The sequence below is a fragment of the Akebia trifoliata genome, unplaced genomic scaffold (assembly GCF_017979445.1).
Source record: "Akebia trifoliata isolate Shusen 1 unplaced genomic scaffold, ASM1797944v1 Contig00608_ERROPOS3031104, whole genome shotgun sequence".
In the NCBI taxonomy this organism is placed as follows: domain Eukaryota; kingdom Viridiplantae; phylum Streptophyta; class Magnoliopsida; order Ranunculales; family Lardizabalaceae; genus Akebia; species Akebia trifoliata.
Genome location: NW_028237131.1, coordinates 14,848 through 30,491, shown reverse-complemented (window position 1 = coordinate 30,491; position 15,644 = coordinate 14,848). Strand labels below are relative to the sequence as shown.

At 34.1% G+C, this 15,644-nt stretch overlaps 1 protein-coding gene and 1 pseudogene across 2 annotated transcripts; both read right to left on the bottom strand.

Moving 5' to 3' along the window:
• Window positions 1–843: 843 nt before the first annotated feature.
• Window positions 844–8,364, bottom strand: LOC147381215 (proton pump-interactor 1-like). Its single transcript, XM_086430635.1, has 7 exons — window positions 8,207–8,364; window positions 7,241–7,677; window positions 6,452–6,646; window positions 6,140–6,319; window positions 5,851–6,045; window positions 2,157–2,255; window positions 844–2,070 (listed from the first exon to the last, which is right to left on the bottom strand). The coding sequence occupies exons 2-7, from the start codon at window positions 7,625–7,627 to the stop codon at window positions 1,144–1,146; spliced, it is 1,983 nt and encodes a 660-aa protein (XP_086286761.1). The 5' UTR covers window positions 7,628–7,677; window positions 8,207–8,364; the 3' UTR covers window positions 844–1,143.
• A 3,692-nt stretch (window positions 8,365–12,056) lies between these two features.
• LOC147381214 (serine/threonine/tyrosine-protein kinase HT1-like) lies at window positions 12,057–15,350 on the bottom strand (annotated as a pseudogene). The gene is made up of 4 exons (XR_015174689.1): window positions 15,195–15,350; window positions 13,703–14,956; window positions 12,550–13,011; window positions 12,057–12,419 (listed from the first exon to the last, which is right to left on the bottom strand). The product of XR_015174689.1 is annotated as a serine/threonine/tyrosine-protein kinase HT1-like (transcript).
• Between the last annotated feature and the right edge of the window lie 294 nt (window positions 15,351–15,644).

The window sequence follows — 15,644 nt, the reverse complement described above, 5'->3', positions numbered from 1 at the left end:
AATTTTGATTTCCAATGAAGGTGTGATGGAGGAGGTGAAGTTTGGCGATCCAAACAATTTTTGGTGCCAAAATGGCAATCCAAACTGTTCCTAAAAATCATTGTGTCCTTCAACGTACCTTCAAGGCAAGGTCACAGTACTAAATTGGACGAGTTTACTTGACTTCAAAAGTCATCATCAACATCAAAGTCTCATCTCCAGAACCTGAGGCCTATTACTCCCTCATTAATTCTATCTAAAACCATGGATTGGAGGAATTGGGTTGACTTCAAGGTCATCATCAGCATCAGAACCTCAATCTCCAGAATCTGAGGCCTATCTTACTCCCCTATTAATTCTATGTAAAACCATATCTTCTTCCTATTGGCTTTGAAGTCAACAATGGGAAATAGGCATTAAGAAATAAAGTAAACTCTGATCTCTTCTTCATATTGGAACTATAGAGCTAGGCTTTTCTTCTATTTCTTGGAAGTTCTGGCTTTGTGCAGAAAGTTATTCCAAAAAAAAGGCATCAGAAGCAAGCCCTGGTTCTTTATTACAGTTGAGATCCTCCTCTCTTTCAAAAAACTTCCTCTCCCTTGCAGCTGACACCATATCTATTGACCAATGTCTCCAGAAACCTCCATCAGTGACATCTTTCAATTGGGTTTCTTCTATATAGACTTCTGGTACAAAAGAAATCCTCTCCAGACTATAGTTAGGTACCAAACAGATATAAACCCCTCTCAAGTGTCATCCATCTTCAGAATTGTAAGTCTTATATGGTAATCTAGGCCTCAAACCATCCCAAGATCACAATTTGGTCCATAATTTAAACCTCAATTAACATTACAAAAATAAGGATAACATTAAGACAGAAAGATAAGCATTGATTTTCTATCAAAAATACATAAAAATGTATATAATTTATGCTTAACTACATACTTTGAACAACATAACAAAACAAAGTCTCCCATTTAAAACATCTCAACACTACATGACCTAACAACAACATTATGAGATTAGAGTCTATCCCTCCTGTCAAGGGATGAAAAAGAACAAACATAATTTAAGTTCACTACCACAACAGCCACCCTACCATAAGCTCTTCAACTGGAAAATTGGCCCACACCTCGTATAACCACATCTAGTTCTTTGGTTTCTTCATATCAAATAGTAGTACCCAAGTACCATAAGCATCAATACTAACACAACGGCTGGAGCGGCCCATACCCAGTACGGCATCGACTTTTTACGCTTATTAAGAATAACTTTCGGAAGTGAACCCTGACCTTTTGATCGGTTTCTAGACCTGATCAGATTCTCCTTTAGCTCTTTGTTCTTTGATGGAACAGGAGCCTCAACATTTACATCGGCATTTTCTTGTTCAACAACCTCAGTATCTCCTTCAATCTGCTCCTCGGGATTGTTAGTGGGCGCTGATGTTCCAGCCTTCTTCTTCGCTCTCTTTTCACGCTCCTGAAAAAAGTACAAGTGTAAACGAATCAGGCTTTCAGACTTCCAAATGGAGAAAAAAGAGAAACAATTTGAAATCAAAACTATACTTTCCTTGAGCTTCTTTTCGGCTTCCTTCTGAGCTCGTGCAGCTGCTTTAGCCGCAGCTTTCTCGGCCAACTTCTTCTTCCTTTCTGAGGCCAACTTAGCTTTGGCAATCTCTTCTTCTCTTTTTATTTCCTTCAACTTCTCAACATCAATCACAGCGGTCTTAGGTAGCTCCTTTTGTGGTTTTTCAAAGCTAGATGTGTTCTCCTTGTCCTCGAGATCACTACTCTTCGTAGTGGTCTCTGATTCGGTCAATTTATTATTGTCTTCCTTCTGGACCTTCCGGGTTTGAACATTTTCGTGCTGTGAAGGGGCTTTAGAATCCTCCTTTGGTCGTTTTATATTGGGTTTCACTACTGTCTCTGGCTCGGTGGGTCTTGGAGCCTCTGGAACTAATGGCTTCTCATCGGGGTTCCTCATCCGTCCATCCCTACTCAACTGCCGAATGTCGAGTGATGGCAAGATCCGTTTCTCATAATCATCCCTAAAACCTTTATTACTACTCCACAGGGACATGAATTTCTCGACCTAATTATGAAAAAGAAGAAAAGAGAGCCAAAAGATCAGAATGCGGTAAAAGTTTGGAAGCTTTATAATAACTTGATCAAACAAACCTCAGTATGAGATAGTTCTTCCAAGGCTGCTATATCCTTCTTTGCAGCAAGTTCTTTAGCATGGTTCAGGAGGGAACGGTTTTGGTAAAAGTGAGCATTCTGAAAAAATTGAGAAACAAAATTAAAATTTGAGAACGAGATCTACACTTAAGTAATTGGAAAATGATACACTGATTATTTTTATTCTTTTTGAAATGACTAAAGTGAACAGAGATTTTCTATTACAAAAATTCTGTGTTAAGCTAATGAACCAATGACATCATGCCCCATGGCTTGAAAAAGGAAGTAAAATCAAAGCATTTAAAATGCCTAGAAATTTTCTCTGCACTAACCAATCAATATTTCCATCTCCAATGCACATGGTATCATTTCATTGGCTCATCAGCTTAGCACAGATTTTTTATAACAGTAAATTTATCCATTGGCTCATCAAGGCATTTCTTCAACGGTCCCATCTGCCCGACCCACTGGCCCACTCTAAAGAATACATGGGCCGGCAGGCAGCGTAAAAGTGGGGCTTAGTACTTGAGGTGGTCAAGTATTACTGATGTAGATAAGCTTGCTGACATTTATCTCAATGTCTATGATCGAGTTAAGAAGCATCAAAGAAAGAAATCAGCAGCATTGACTGAGTCAAATCAGTTGATCAAGTCAACTCGGTTTGACTGGGTCAACTCGATCCAATCTTTGACCGGTCCTCAAGACCTAGTCCAACTTCTCTTAGGACTCTTTCTTTTATTGAATTTCTATTTTTTAAGTTATTTAAGTAATCCTAATTAGTTTCTATTTCAATTTTAGAAAGTTTATTTTCCTAGTTAGTTTCTATTTCAACCTTAAAAAGTTTCTAATTTGTTTTATGTTTCTATTCTTTTCTAAAATTCATTTTTATTCTTTAGATTATAATTAGAAGGCCTTTTAAGTGTCCAAATTGAGTTTTAATAGGATCAGAAGGTCAGTAATAAGTTTTAGTATTTTAGAAGGTTTCTAAGTTGTTATGAAGTAGTTATCTATATAAGGAGCTCCAATAAGTAAATTCAGTAGTTAGTTTTTTTTTGTTTTTTTTTTATAAGATTGTTTAATAAAAGAAAAAAAGAATAGACTTTTCTTCCAATTCTTTGTTCTTTTTTTTTTTTAGCGCAAAAACCCGGTATTGGGTCTTAATGTTAGTGTTTTTTATTGATGGAATTTCCATTAATCTCAAACCTAGATTGAAGTTTCTAATTTATTTTGCACAACATAGAGATTCTTCATTACTCCTAGCTCTTAGGATTTCACCTTAGAACCAAAGTTTTAACATAAACTCTAGGCTTGTGTGTTCTACCCTAAATCAATTACATTGGGATGTCAACAGCAAATGATTAAATAGACAATGATAACACTTCATAATAAACCTTAGATATAACAATGAATTGCAAATAAGCCTCCTTTCATGCACACAAATGCAAATAAGTCTCTCCACCAAGTATCACCTAAAGGTCTTTGTCAACACATCTTTCTATCAAATCTATAGTAATTAAGTTTATGTAAAACCTAAACCACTTAATTCAATCAAATAACCAATAGCAAATCAAGACAAACATCCTTTCCAAAAGGAAATTTATATCATATATGCATATAAAGGAAAAGCCGATCCCAAATCTTAGGTAGAAGTCTTTGATGACAGTGATATGTATACAAGGGGAAAACATTCGATAAATATTTATGAAGACAACCAACCAGATTATAATGTCAAAAAATCAAGTGCTCTAGGTTGTAGATCTCATGCTGATAATCTAGTCTTACAAGGCGATGATGGGATATTCATAAATGTATTGAGCAATAGCAGAAAAGATCTCCTAATCCTCTACTCAAACTCTACCAAAAAATCAAATAGAAACTCTCATTTGATCACTAACTAAATCCAAGTCTTTTTACAATTAATTAATGAGACTAAAATAAAGGTCTAACATCAAAAAGTTCAAAATAGGAACTCTAGGGCCTGTTTGGATACCAGGAGCAGAACTACTCTTCCAAAGAACAGGAGCTGAAGTACTCTATGGAGGAGCTGGAAAAGTAATTATGTGCAGAAATAGCGTTTGGCAATCAATTGGCAGAAGTACTTTTGTGCTGGAAGTTTGTTTGGGAACCATACTGACTTCTCATGACTTCTAGAAAAAAGACTAGAATACCCTTATATTATACCAGTTATTGTTTTTTATCTTTTAGTGTCATAATATGCCTTCAAGCTATATTGTTTTTGACATTTTAACTATAAATATTAATATAATATAATATGTTTAAATCCATTATACTTAAAATTTTAAAAAAAATTTGACTGACTATTTTTGACATAATATGACATAATATTAAAAAAAAAAATTGACAGACTGTCTTTTAGTGTCATAAGATGCCTTCAAACTATACTGTTTTTTACATTTTAACTATAAATATTAATATAATATAATATAATATAATATTTTAAATATTAAATATTAATATAATGTGTTTAAATCCATTATACTCAAAAATTTTAAAAAAAATTGACAGACTGTCTTTTAGTGTCATAATATGCCTTCAAACTATATTGTTTTTGACATTTTAACTATAAATATTAATATAATATAATATAATAAATATTAATATAATATAATATAATAAATATTAATATAATATAATATAATATTTAAATATTAAATATTAATATAATGTGTTTAACTATAAATATTAATATAATATAATATAATATAATATTAATATAATATAATATAATATTTTAAATATTAAATATTAATATAATGTGTTTAAATCCATTATACTCAAAATTAAAAAAAAAAAAATTAATATTAATAAATGTTTCTTTTGTTTGATTTAAGGGCAAATGAATTAGAAATATTTTCATAGAAAATTAATAAAGTTAGGGGTATTTTGGTAAAACGAACCGTTAGATTTTGACTCCCCGCAAGAAGAGTTTTGAGAAATAGGTTTTCTTGACTTCTTCATAAAGAGTAATTTCTTGCTCTTGCGCGGAGTAACTCTTCGAAAGAGTAGTTCATACAAACGCATCCAAACGACTTCTAACTCCCCGCAAGAGTCAGAAGTAGCCAAGGAGTCCTATCCAAACGCCTACCTAGTAATTTGAATCAAGCTTGACTTCTTGGTTCTTTCCTTAATTAACGATTGAAGACATGAAAGGGATTCAACTACCACGTCTTAAATGAAATGAATGGACTGGAATTGACAGTATTGGAAATCATTTTTGATTGACTGTTTTTATGTAAATAATAAGTTAAAAAGTAGTAGGAACTAGAATGATCAATGCAGCAGCAATAAATGCGAGAATATTTACTTCCATAATCTCATCGTGTTTTTTTTTACTTCACAATAACTCGGGATCTAATCCCATAAAGATGATAAATCTTTCTCCTATAAATTCAATGGGATGAATTCCATCCTGATGATATTGAATCGGATCAATATCATGAATAACAATATCGGAGCTATCAAATGGATTCATCGTCGAGAATTGAATAGTATAACATAGGAAGATCTTTTATCCATACGAAATCAAAAATGGAATTCCTGATCCAATCAAGAATCCCGTTGAATTGATCATTCTTTTTCAGTCTTTCTTTTCTATAACCTATGCACTACTTAAATTTTAAGTCAGGCGAAAGAAGTTAGAAATATAACTAGTATGGGATAAAAGTCACCATACCCCTTCGTCACGCTGTTTTCTAAGTTCAGTAAGGCCTTCATATGCTTTATCCCGCTTCTGGGTCAAAGCTGTCAATTCTTCTTGCAATGAGCCAATCTCATCATCTATGAGCTTCAGTTCGTCCTCCAAAATTTTAATCTTCGCCCTAACCGCTTGTTTCTCCTTTCTTACTCCATCCAAGTCAACACCTATAAGCTACATAAAAGAAATGGCGCGAAATCAGTAAATTTTGAGTTTAAAATAATAGTTAGCCAACATTAGATCATAGAAATCAGAAAACAAGACTTACTTTGACCTGGTCTTGAATAGCATCTCTCTGACCAAATGAATCCTGAATCTTTGCCTTCATTGCAGCATTTGTAATGACTTTTTCCCTTGTCGATTCAAGCTGTTTGATTTCTCTTATGAGTTGCTTCTCCTCAACCAATGTGTTGCTCTCATGTTGTATCTGATAATGTAGGCTCTGAATCTGTTTTGAAATTCCATTGCACCCCCCAAGATATAATAATAAAGAAAGAAAGAACGAAAGAATAGAAAAGAGTTCATAAAGCAGAAACCCGTACATAAAAAAACCAACATATACCAACTAATTCAAGCTTACAAGATCATTAAGTTCTTCCTCTGATGAACATAAACCAGCACCCCTCTCTCGGTTTGCATTGCTTGCAGTACGTAACTTGCCCAAAGCCTGATGCAGAGGTTCCATTTCTTTTCTTTTCTCATCCACAACGATCCTATATTGCTTATCCTCAAGAGTTAACGGCTTTAACTGTGAAATCACATGTGCTCGTTCCGACTGCTCAAAGAATTTACGACAATACTTAATGTTACATTCTTTTCGATCACATCATATACATGTGATAAAACAAGTGAACAACAGATCTTTTTACCACATTTTCCAAATTTATGTTGCTAAAAATTCTAAAAGCCCATTAAAAGACACAATAAACATAATTCAACCTCGAACCCATTGTTGTAATTAAATGGGCGACTCATACATGTGATAGAGCAACAGATCTTTTTACCGCATTTTCCAAATGTAGCTGAAAATTATAAAAAGCAATTAATAGAGAAAATAAGCATAATTCAACCTCGGTCCATTGTTGTAATTAAATGGGGGACGTATACATGTGATAGAGCAACAGATCTTTTCACTGCATTTTCCAAATGTAGCTGAAAATTATAAAAAGCCACTAATAGAGAAAATAAACATAATTCAACCTCAACCCTTTGTTGTAATTAAATGGGTAATGTAAACATGTGATTGAGCTACAGATCTTTTAACCACATTTTCCAAATATATTTTGCTGAAAATTTGAAAAAACCCATTAATGGACAAAATAAACATAATTCAACCTTGACCCATTGTTGTAATTAAATGGGCGATTACCTTTTTTGCCTTTAATGCCTCCACAATCTGAAATCGTGCTTGATTCTTTTTCTGAATCTCCTTATCAGCTTGATCAATTTTGGTCTTCAGCTTTGGGTCCTCATAAGATCGAAACTTAACCAAATAAAAATAATGGATTTGCTTAGGTGCGGGCCATTCATCAGCAGCATCCTTTGGGAAGTTGGCATCCATAACGGTCACCCCCTCTCCTTTAACAGGAACATCTGTTCCATGAGAACCGAATTTTATCGGCTCTTCGAGTACCTGACCTTCAGATTCCTCTTTTAGTTTTCCAGTCTCTTTCTCATCGATAAAAACACCGTCTCCTTCGCTTCCATCCTTCACGGGCACTTGGATTAATTCATCTCCCAAGACTTCCACACCCATGGTTTCTACCAACAGTTGAGACACAAATCGACCAAGAAAAATCTTCGATCCTGATGTTAGAGAAACCAACATTAATTTATATATTGTTCAGGAGAAGAATCACGATTTAGTTGGAAAAAAAATGAATTTTTAAAAACCAAAAAAACTTCCGTAATTTAATTGTTCTTGAAATTAATATTTGAGATACCAAATCCATCCACATCCCAAGAAATCCCAACATGCAGATCTAACTAAAACTAAAATATCAAATCATTTCTATCTGAATCATTCAACAACAACAACAACAACAACAACAAAAAAAAAAAACCCTAACTATATCATCAAATTATCACAAACTTATCTTACAAAGAGTAATTTTTTGACAAAATAAGCAAATCAAATTCTAAAAACAACCAAATTATAATCCAAATCTAAAAGTACCAAACGATCTCAACAATTAAACCACATAAAAATTCAATCTTTCCTCCAAATACATCAAAATTACTTTAAATGATCAAGATCCTTACAGATCCAACAAAAATCACCAAAAAAAAAAATTACAAAAACATCACAGAGATGAACAAGATCCTGGATTCTTACCTTGAATCGAAGATCTAAACAGATACTTTCAGATAATCGAATTGACTCTAGGAACAGAGCCGAGAGAGAGAGAGAGATTTTATAGTTTTGAGAGAAAGATTTTATTTTGCTATAAGTAGAAATACGGCAGATTGCTTCAAGGGCTGTGATTTAACCAAAATTAGTATGGACCCCACATGTATATAGTCTTTAAAAGAGTCTCTGTGATCATCCATTTACCACGTCAGCGTGGTGATTACGAGGAAGCTTGTACAGATGGGATGGAAATTCTAGATTTTTGACAGAAAATCGCCTAATTTGTTTCGGGTAAATCTTTGCTATGTAGCTCAAGAGAATAACTGTATCAATAATATCATCTCTACCGTTGCAACATTGACTTTAACAATGTTTGATGTATTTTATAGTACCAAAATGCGAACCGTTGGGCATTTTTTTTAATGAGGTGGTTAAAGAAATTAAAAGGCCTACTATTAAGTTTTCTGGAAACTGAACCAGCCCATGAACACTGAAGTGGTTCACTTCCGGTTCAACCATTCAATGTCAGGTATGGTTTGTACGAACCATTCTATGAGAAAAAAAAATTAGGGTAATTTAGAGCTTGTCCTTCATAGTTTGAAATATATTCAAGATACCTGGAGTTTTCAAATTGATGATATAATCCTTCGATTTATTTAGAGAAATCAATTGAGCCCGCCGGACAGCTAGTCCAGCCCACTTGAAAAAAACAAGGACTAGGACCTTTATATTGAGCCTGCAAAGATAGTGTCGGGCTCAATAATCTTCAGCCTATCAAACCTTGGCTGGGTTAGGGCTTAATAAAACCTAGCCCGACCCACTTATATATATCATATAAATATATTTAGCGATAAATATATTTTAGTAAAATCAAAATAAAAGTATAATATATTGTATAATTATTATTTATATCTCAACTATAATTATTATAGATTAGATAAGAAATTAATTTCAAATTTGATTGGATAATCTTCACAGACCGGTTAGGGCCAATTTAGGGCTTAGTCGACTTAAGCCCTAATTAGAAGCATAATCAAATGAGAACAGTTGATCGTTAAGTAATATTAATGGTAGGTTGGATGATTAATTCTTAAAAATATATTTGTTTTTTTTTTTGTTTGATTCATGTTTTGAAAATGGATGATTAATTCTTAAATTTTAATTCAAATTCAATAGTGTAAAAGTGTCTCTGAACTTTTAAATTCAAATCTTATGGTGAAAATTTATCATTTTAATTTCTTTTTTTTTTTTTAATTCTTAAAATCTTATAATCTACATCCTTGTCGTGGATAATGTTTTTGAAATTGAGTAACTAGATTTTGGGAAGGAACCCAAAAAAAAAAAAAAAAAAACTTAATTATTATTTCATTTATTTATTTATTTTTATTAATTAAAAAAAATATTTCATTTTGGGTCCAACTGGTTTGACCCACTGGTCGGTACCAACCCAAATCAGCCATACGGGTCTTGGACTGGTCCGGTTTTCAAAACTTTTGTGCAACGGAGTTCCTTCTCTCTCTCTCTCTCTCTCTCTAAAGTTCTTCTATGATTTTATTTGAAAAAGAAATCCTTGAAAGATAGTGGATACCTCTCTCTCTCATCATGTGCGATAATATTGGGAGTGTTATAAAAATTAAAAAATAAATCATGATAATCCGACCACTCACGTGGCACACTCAATCGACTCTCCTAACATGACAAGTTCGGGAGTCATAGATATGTACACCTTGGGATACAATACTGCGCTTCCCCATAAACTAATGTATCCCGAGGTGGACAGATCTTCAGTTCTCGAACTTGTCAAGTCAGGAGAGTCAGTTGAGTGTGCCACGTGGGGTAGTCAGACTATTATGGTTCATAAAAAATATTGAAGTAGTAATAGAATTTCTCAAAATCATTCAAAATAAAAGTAACCTATGTGAAAAATTAAATAAATAAATTCTGGGTCAACTTATTATGATATTTCATTTTTTGTTGGTAGAAATTTTATAGTGAACTATAGAGATTGTAAACTATGGGCCGAGGCTTCTCACCCAATAAGCTTGAATTGTCCTTTTCATGACCTACACATGCCATGGAATTAGGTGCATGTTGTTTCCCTAAGAAGTTTGCTCACCAATTGAACCAAATGGTCCAATTAAGGGTGTCAACATGTGGGTTCAGGTCGCTACCCAACTAATATATCAATAATTAGAATTTGATATCCTCAGAATCAAAACTTAAGATCTCGTCGACAAAACAGTTTGGTCAGGAGAAGAATCGAGACGATCTCATTTAAAACATGTTGAAACATTTTACTATATTTTGGAACATTTACAAAGTACAGAATATTTCAGGGTCAGTTTTTCGTTTCGATCACAACCAAAATCAGAATGTTCTGTCAAACCATTTTTGAAACCGAGCAAAACCATATTATATATATGAAATTTTCGATCCATTGATTTTGAATTAAATATTGAATTGGTAATTAAGGGATTACAACGATGGGGACAGCATCAGTGAGCCAAGTACCCATTGAAATGCAACGACTTTGAGCTATGTTGTAAAATATTTAGTATCAATCAATCAAATTAATTAAATTTATTTTGGTTTACTAAATCATCTCAAGTAATCTTACAAAATAATGGATTTAACTTTTAAAAAAAAAACACTTATGAGGAAGTGATGGTTTCAAAATTCTATTTTTCAGTTATTTTCAAAAGGTTCAGATGTACAAATTAGAAAACAACGAAAATGTTCATCTAATTTGCATCTAATTTAGTTTTTCCATAGGCAAAGTGGGAAGAGTTCGATAAAATTTTCTCTGGTTCGTCCTCACAGACAACGAAACCCAGCTCAAGTTCCTTGTTAAATGGAGAAAACTAGATTAGAATGTCATATCCAAGTCCAACACAATTTATAGTCTTCAACCATGGTTTTAAAACTCGTTTTGGCGCTGTCCGTGAACGAGACCGAGTCATCTTGGACGAGTTTTCCAATACGTTTGAGACATCTCGTTCAATAATGAGAAAAATGAACATGGGTTTTAAATCTCATCCGACACATTGACTTGTCCGCCTGTCTCGTTGCTGGGCGATACCGAGATGACTTGGGCAATGCGTCTGGTCTTGGAAGACTCGGACGTTGAAACCATGTTTTCAACACTCTTATCTCCATGAACTTCAAATATCAACCCAACAAAAACATAAAAAACAGATACAGTTTGTCTAATTCGAGTTACCAATAGTTGTCCCTTAACCACCTTACATGACAATAGTTGGAGCAAGGTTTTCAAGGAATTCAATGGGGTCTTCTTTGAAGATTTTGTAACAAAGTGGGGTTGGGTGTGTAATATCAAGGTGTAATCTGTCTTCTTTCGCTCTTTCCTTTACTATGTAGCTTTTCGCATGGTCATCTCGACCATGTTTCTTTAATAAAGATCTTTCTCTTATCAAAAAATAAAATAAAAATGAAACAACATTTCACCCGGACTCGATGCCCAATCAATATTTTCGACAAGGTTAGATCTGTGAGAGAACAAGACGCCAAAGCATGGAAAAAGGAATCTACAGTGATGGAATGTACTAGCATCTCAATAGGTTTGTGGGGATGCATTAAGAAGCATATAACAACAATACAAACAAATAAAGAGTGAGGTGGATCGAAAATGACGTTGAAAAAACTTTCCAGCAAGTATGATCTCGTAGTTTTAATAGTCATTTTCGAGATGTCGTAAGCTGTGAGGCATTTAAAATGACACTGAATACGTAATAGAAAAGTTAGGCATGCACTCATGACTTATCAAATAGAACAATCCAAATGTGTAGGGGCACACGCGCCAATTGAAGAACCATAATGAACAAAACAGTTTCATTGATATAGCACAATTGCCAACTTACAATTGGTGTGCGAGACAAACCCAATTGAATAAACATTAAAAATGAACATTTTAACCACATAAATAACCTGGTCAAATTGCAAAGCTAGGAGATCTCATTAGATATTGGTTCTGAATCCAATGAACTAATCCAGTGTGATCAAATTTGAGTTTTGAATTAGATTCAATGTGTCGTCACTCAGAAAGTGAAGATTTGAATTGCTCTAAAACCTTTATAATCTGCCTAAATTCAGGCCTCGTCTCGTGATGCAAGTCCCAACACTGCTTTATCAAAATTTGTATGACAGGCGGGCAATCTGCAGGAATAACGGGCCTCAAGTTCTGAAAATCACAATTTATTCTTGTTAGAAACACAAAATTATTATGATTTGTGCCCTAATCATAAACAAAAACAGCTTTCTAAATTGGTAATTTGTTCTAAAAATCAAAGTTCTATAACGAGCAATCATACCTTATTCACTACGGCGAAAGCTGCCTGTATAGGTGTCATATCCCCATACGGAAGTTTTCCCGCCACCATCTCCCATAAAATGAGTCCAAAGCTGTAAACGTCGACCTTTCGTCCATAGGGTATGTGTTTGATCACCTCGGGTGCCATCCAACGATAAGTGCCTGGGTCCTCAGACAAAGAATCACAAACTGCTTCCTCGCAAGCTATTCCAAAATCGGCAATTTTTAAGCAGAAGTCTTCATCAAAGAGGATATTCTCAGGTTTAAGGTCCCGATGAATGACACCTTGTGAATGAATGTATGCCATTCCTTGAGCGATTTCTATAGCAATTTGGATTAGCTTTTGTAGAGGAAGAGATTTGTGCTCGTGCTCGAGTTTGTGCAAGAATGCCCTCAATGAACCCCCTGAAAGATATTCAGTGATGATACAAAAGACTCGTGATTTTCTATATGCTCCTATCAACTGCATCAAAGATCAAAGACCTACATGAAAGAAGCACAAAAGAAAACACCACATCCATACATCTTTTCATTTTCTTTTCTTTTTTGGTAAGTTAAACACGAAAGGGTAAATCAAGTAGAATTCAATAATTTAATGAAACATTATCATCAAGATAAATTACTCTCTTTTGGACTACAACAACAACAACAAAGCCTCATCCCAAATATTTGGGGTTGGCTAAACGAATCATGTTCCTCCATTCCACTCTGTCCAAAGCCAAGTCTTTTGTTATTAAAAACCCTTTTGGATTCATGACGTGAAATGATTAAGAGTGTAAAATAAGTTGAAGCATAACAATCAAAACTGATTTCAATTGCAAAAACCAAAAGAAAGAGGCAAAGTAATTTATATTGAACAGGACCTTGAGATAAACAAAAGCAACCATTCTCAAATTCATTAGTTCATACTTCATAGTAAAGTATGAGATAATAACCATGGTTCCAAGAGAATTTGAAATAAACATCTTAATGAAAATTCCTTAACAAGGTTATTAGAGAATTAAGGGAAGACCCATGAACAATTGAATAAACTATCGCCGCAATTTCATGTGAAACACACATAAATGAGATTGAATAGAATAAACCGGTTTCATACAAGAACAACGGAAACAATATTAAAAGCAAGAAAAAAAAAAGGAAGGAAATAATATTACCTTTATGACATTTTGATGGCGGAGATGGGATAAAAGGGTAACTTCTCTTCTGAACTGCTTTTCAAGCCGTGCTGTCATAGCTCCATTTTCTTCATCATCATTGGGTCGCATAATTTTAATTGCGACACGCTCATCCTCATAATATCCATGGTAAAGACGACTATGTGCCCCACAAGCAAAGTGATCCCCAAAGTATAACTTGGAGAGATCAATCGTCCATTCATCGGCTGTTTCCACGGCCGTGACTTTCCCTCCTCCATACTCAAAGTACTTTGTCCATGCTGAATCCTTTTGGCTCTTCGCTTGCTCAAAAATTTTCATTGAAGAAAAGTTCCTACGAAGACTCGAACTTGATGATGATAAAGAATCAGATGCTCGGGTATTGTTGGAATCTTTGTTGAACAATTTGCGGATAATTCCCTTCTCATGCTCTTTTTTTTTATAATATGGAGAAGAGAATCGCTTCTGATCCGACTGAGCTTCCTTGAAAGCATCTGAGAGGGTAACTTTGGGGAGAGGGGACACAGATCTTTGTTTATTGGTGATAGGATTTCGCAAAATTTGACCATTATGAGAACTTGTTTTATCATAAACTACAGTAGATTGAGGCCTCGATTTTAATCCAGATTCATGATTAAATAGACGAGCCGACGGAGCAGACGACAATCTAACCAATGGAACAGATGGAAAACTTGATGAATCCAACCGGTGATAAACAGTGTGAGAGAATTTCACCCTTCTTACCCAAGAATTGGTCTCTTCGTCCATTGGCCCTCACCACCTTAAAACACCCAATATGCTAAAACACTTACTGGTCTTGATCACCAGCTCAGGACTTAAACACTATTCTTCATAAAACTATAAAACCATAACAAGACTCCAAATCCAAAATTCTTTCAAACCCACTTAACACAGAAACATCTCAATCAAACCTCCCAACTCCATTAAAACCAAAATCCTTCCAAACCCATTAACAGTAAGACATCTCAAACTCCATTTTCATCTTCAAAAGATCAAAATCCTATCAAATCCATCAAACCCATTACAAGAAAAATCTCTGATACCCCATTTCCAATTCTATCAAACCCATTACAAGAAAATCTCCCATACCCCATTTTCACCTCCATTAAAGTATCAGAAACCCTAATCTCACCCAACCTCATAGGACAAGCCCTTTTAGCTCCAAAGTCAAATCCGATCCTTGTCAAATGCCTTGAAAATCTCAGATAGGAACTCACATAATCAAATAAACAACTAAACAAAAAAAAAAAAAAAAAGAAACTGTTAACTCTACAGAATTCAATTAAAAAACAAAGAAAAACACATGATCATAATTCCATTAAAAAAATAGAAAGAAATGTAACAATAAACCAGAACATTGTTACCACATTAAAAACAACACCCGAAACAAAACAAACAAACAAACCCAGACATTTAAAACTCAGAAATCTCCCCCATTAGAGAGAAAAAATAAATGGGATCTAACTCGTACCTGAACCGTATATCTGTCGCATATGATTCTTACCATTCTCTCTCGAAAAAAGAAAAATAAAAAGTTCTTTGTAAAATCTCAAGGCGGATACATTGCACCGAAGGAGAGAACCACACATACGAAATGTATTAGATAATAAATACAACCGTAGATTCCGTGGGACCCATTCTTTTTTAAGTCTTTCTACAGCAACATCCGTTATATATATTCTCCTTCAAGTGGTCCCCCCACAAGTTATTTTCGTTCTTTGAAGTCACAGCTACCCCTCATTGATGATTAGTCTCTCATGTTCTTTATTTGATGAACTTTATCTGAAACACCCAAAATCTTAAACTAATCAAAATTTCAAAGAATCTAAATCTTATATATGATCTTCGAAATTATAAATAGAGTAGTGTTACAAAATTTAAGCTTTACAAGGTTCTCATGGAGACTTGTGGAAGCAAGAGA

What these genes read in the sequence shown, in the direction of transcription:
- LOC147381215 (XM_086430635.1), bottom strand. Translation starts at nt 7,627, where the DNA reads ATGGGTGTGGAAGTCTTGGGAGATGAATTAATCCAAGTGCCCGTGAAG. An exon ending in AGGCATTAAAGGCAAAAAAG is followed by an intron (nt 6,647 to 7,240) that starts GTAATCGCCCAT and finishes TTCTTTGAGCAG; the next exon opens with TCGGAACGAGCACATGTGAT. An exon ending in GAAAACAGCGTGACGAAGGG is followed by an intron (nt 2,256 to 5,850) that starts GTATGGTGACTT and finishes CAATTTTTTCAG; the next exon opens with AATGCTCACTTTTACCAAAA.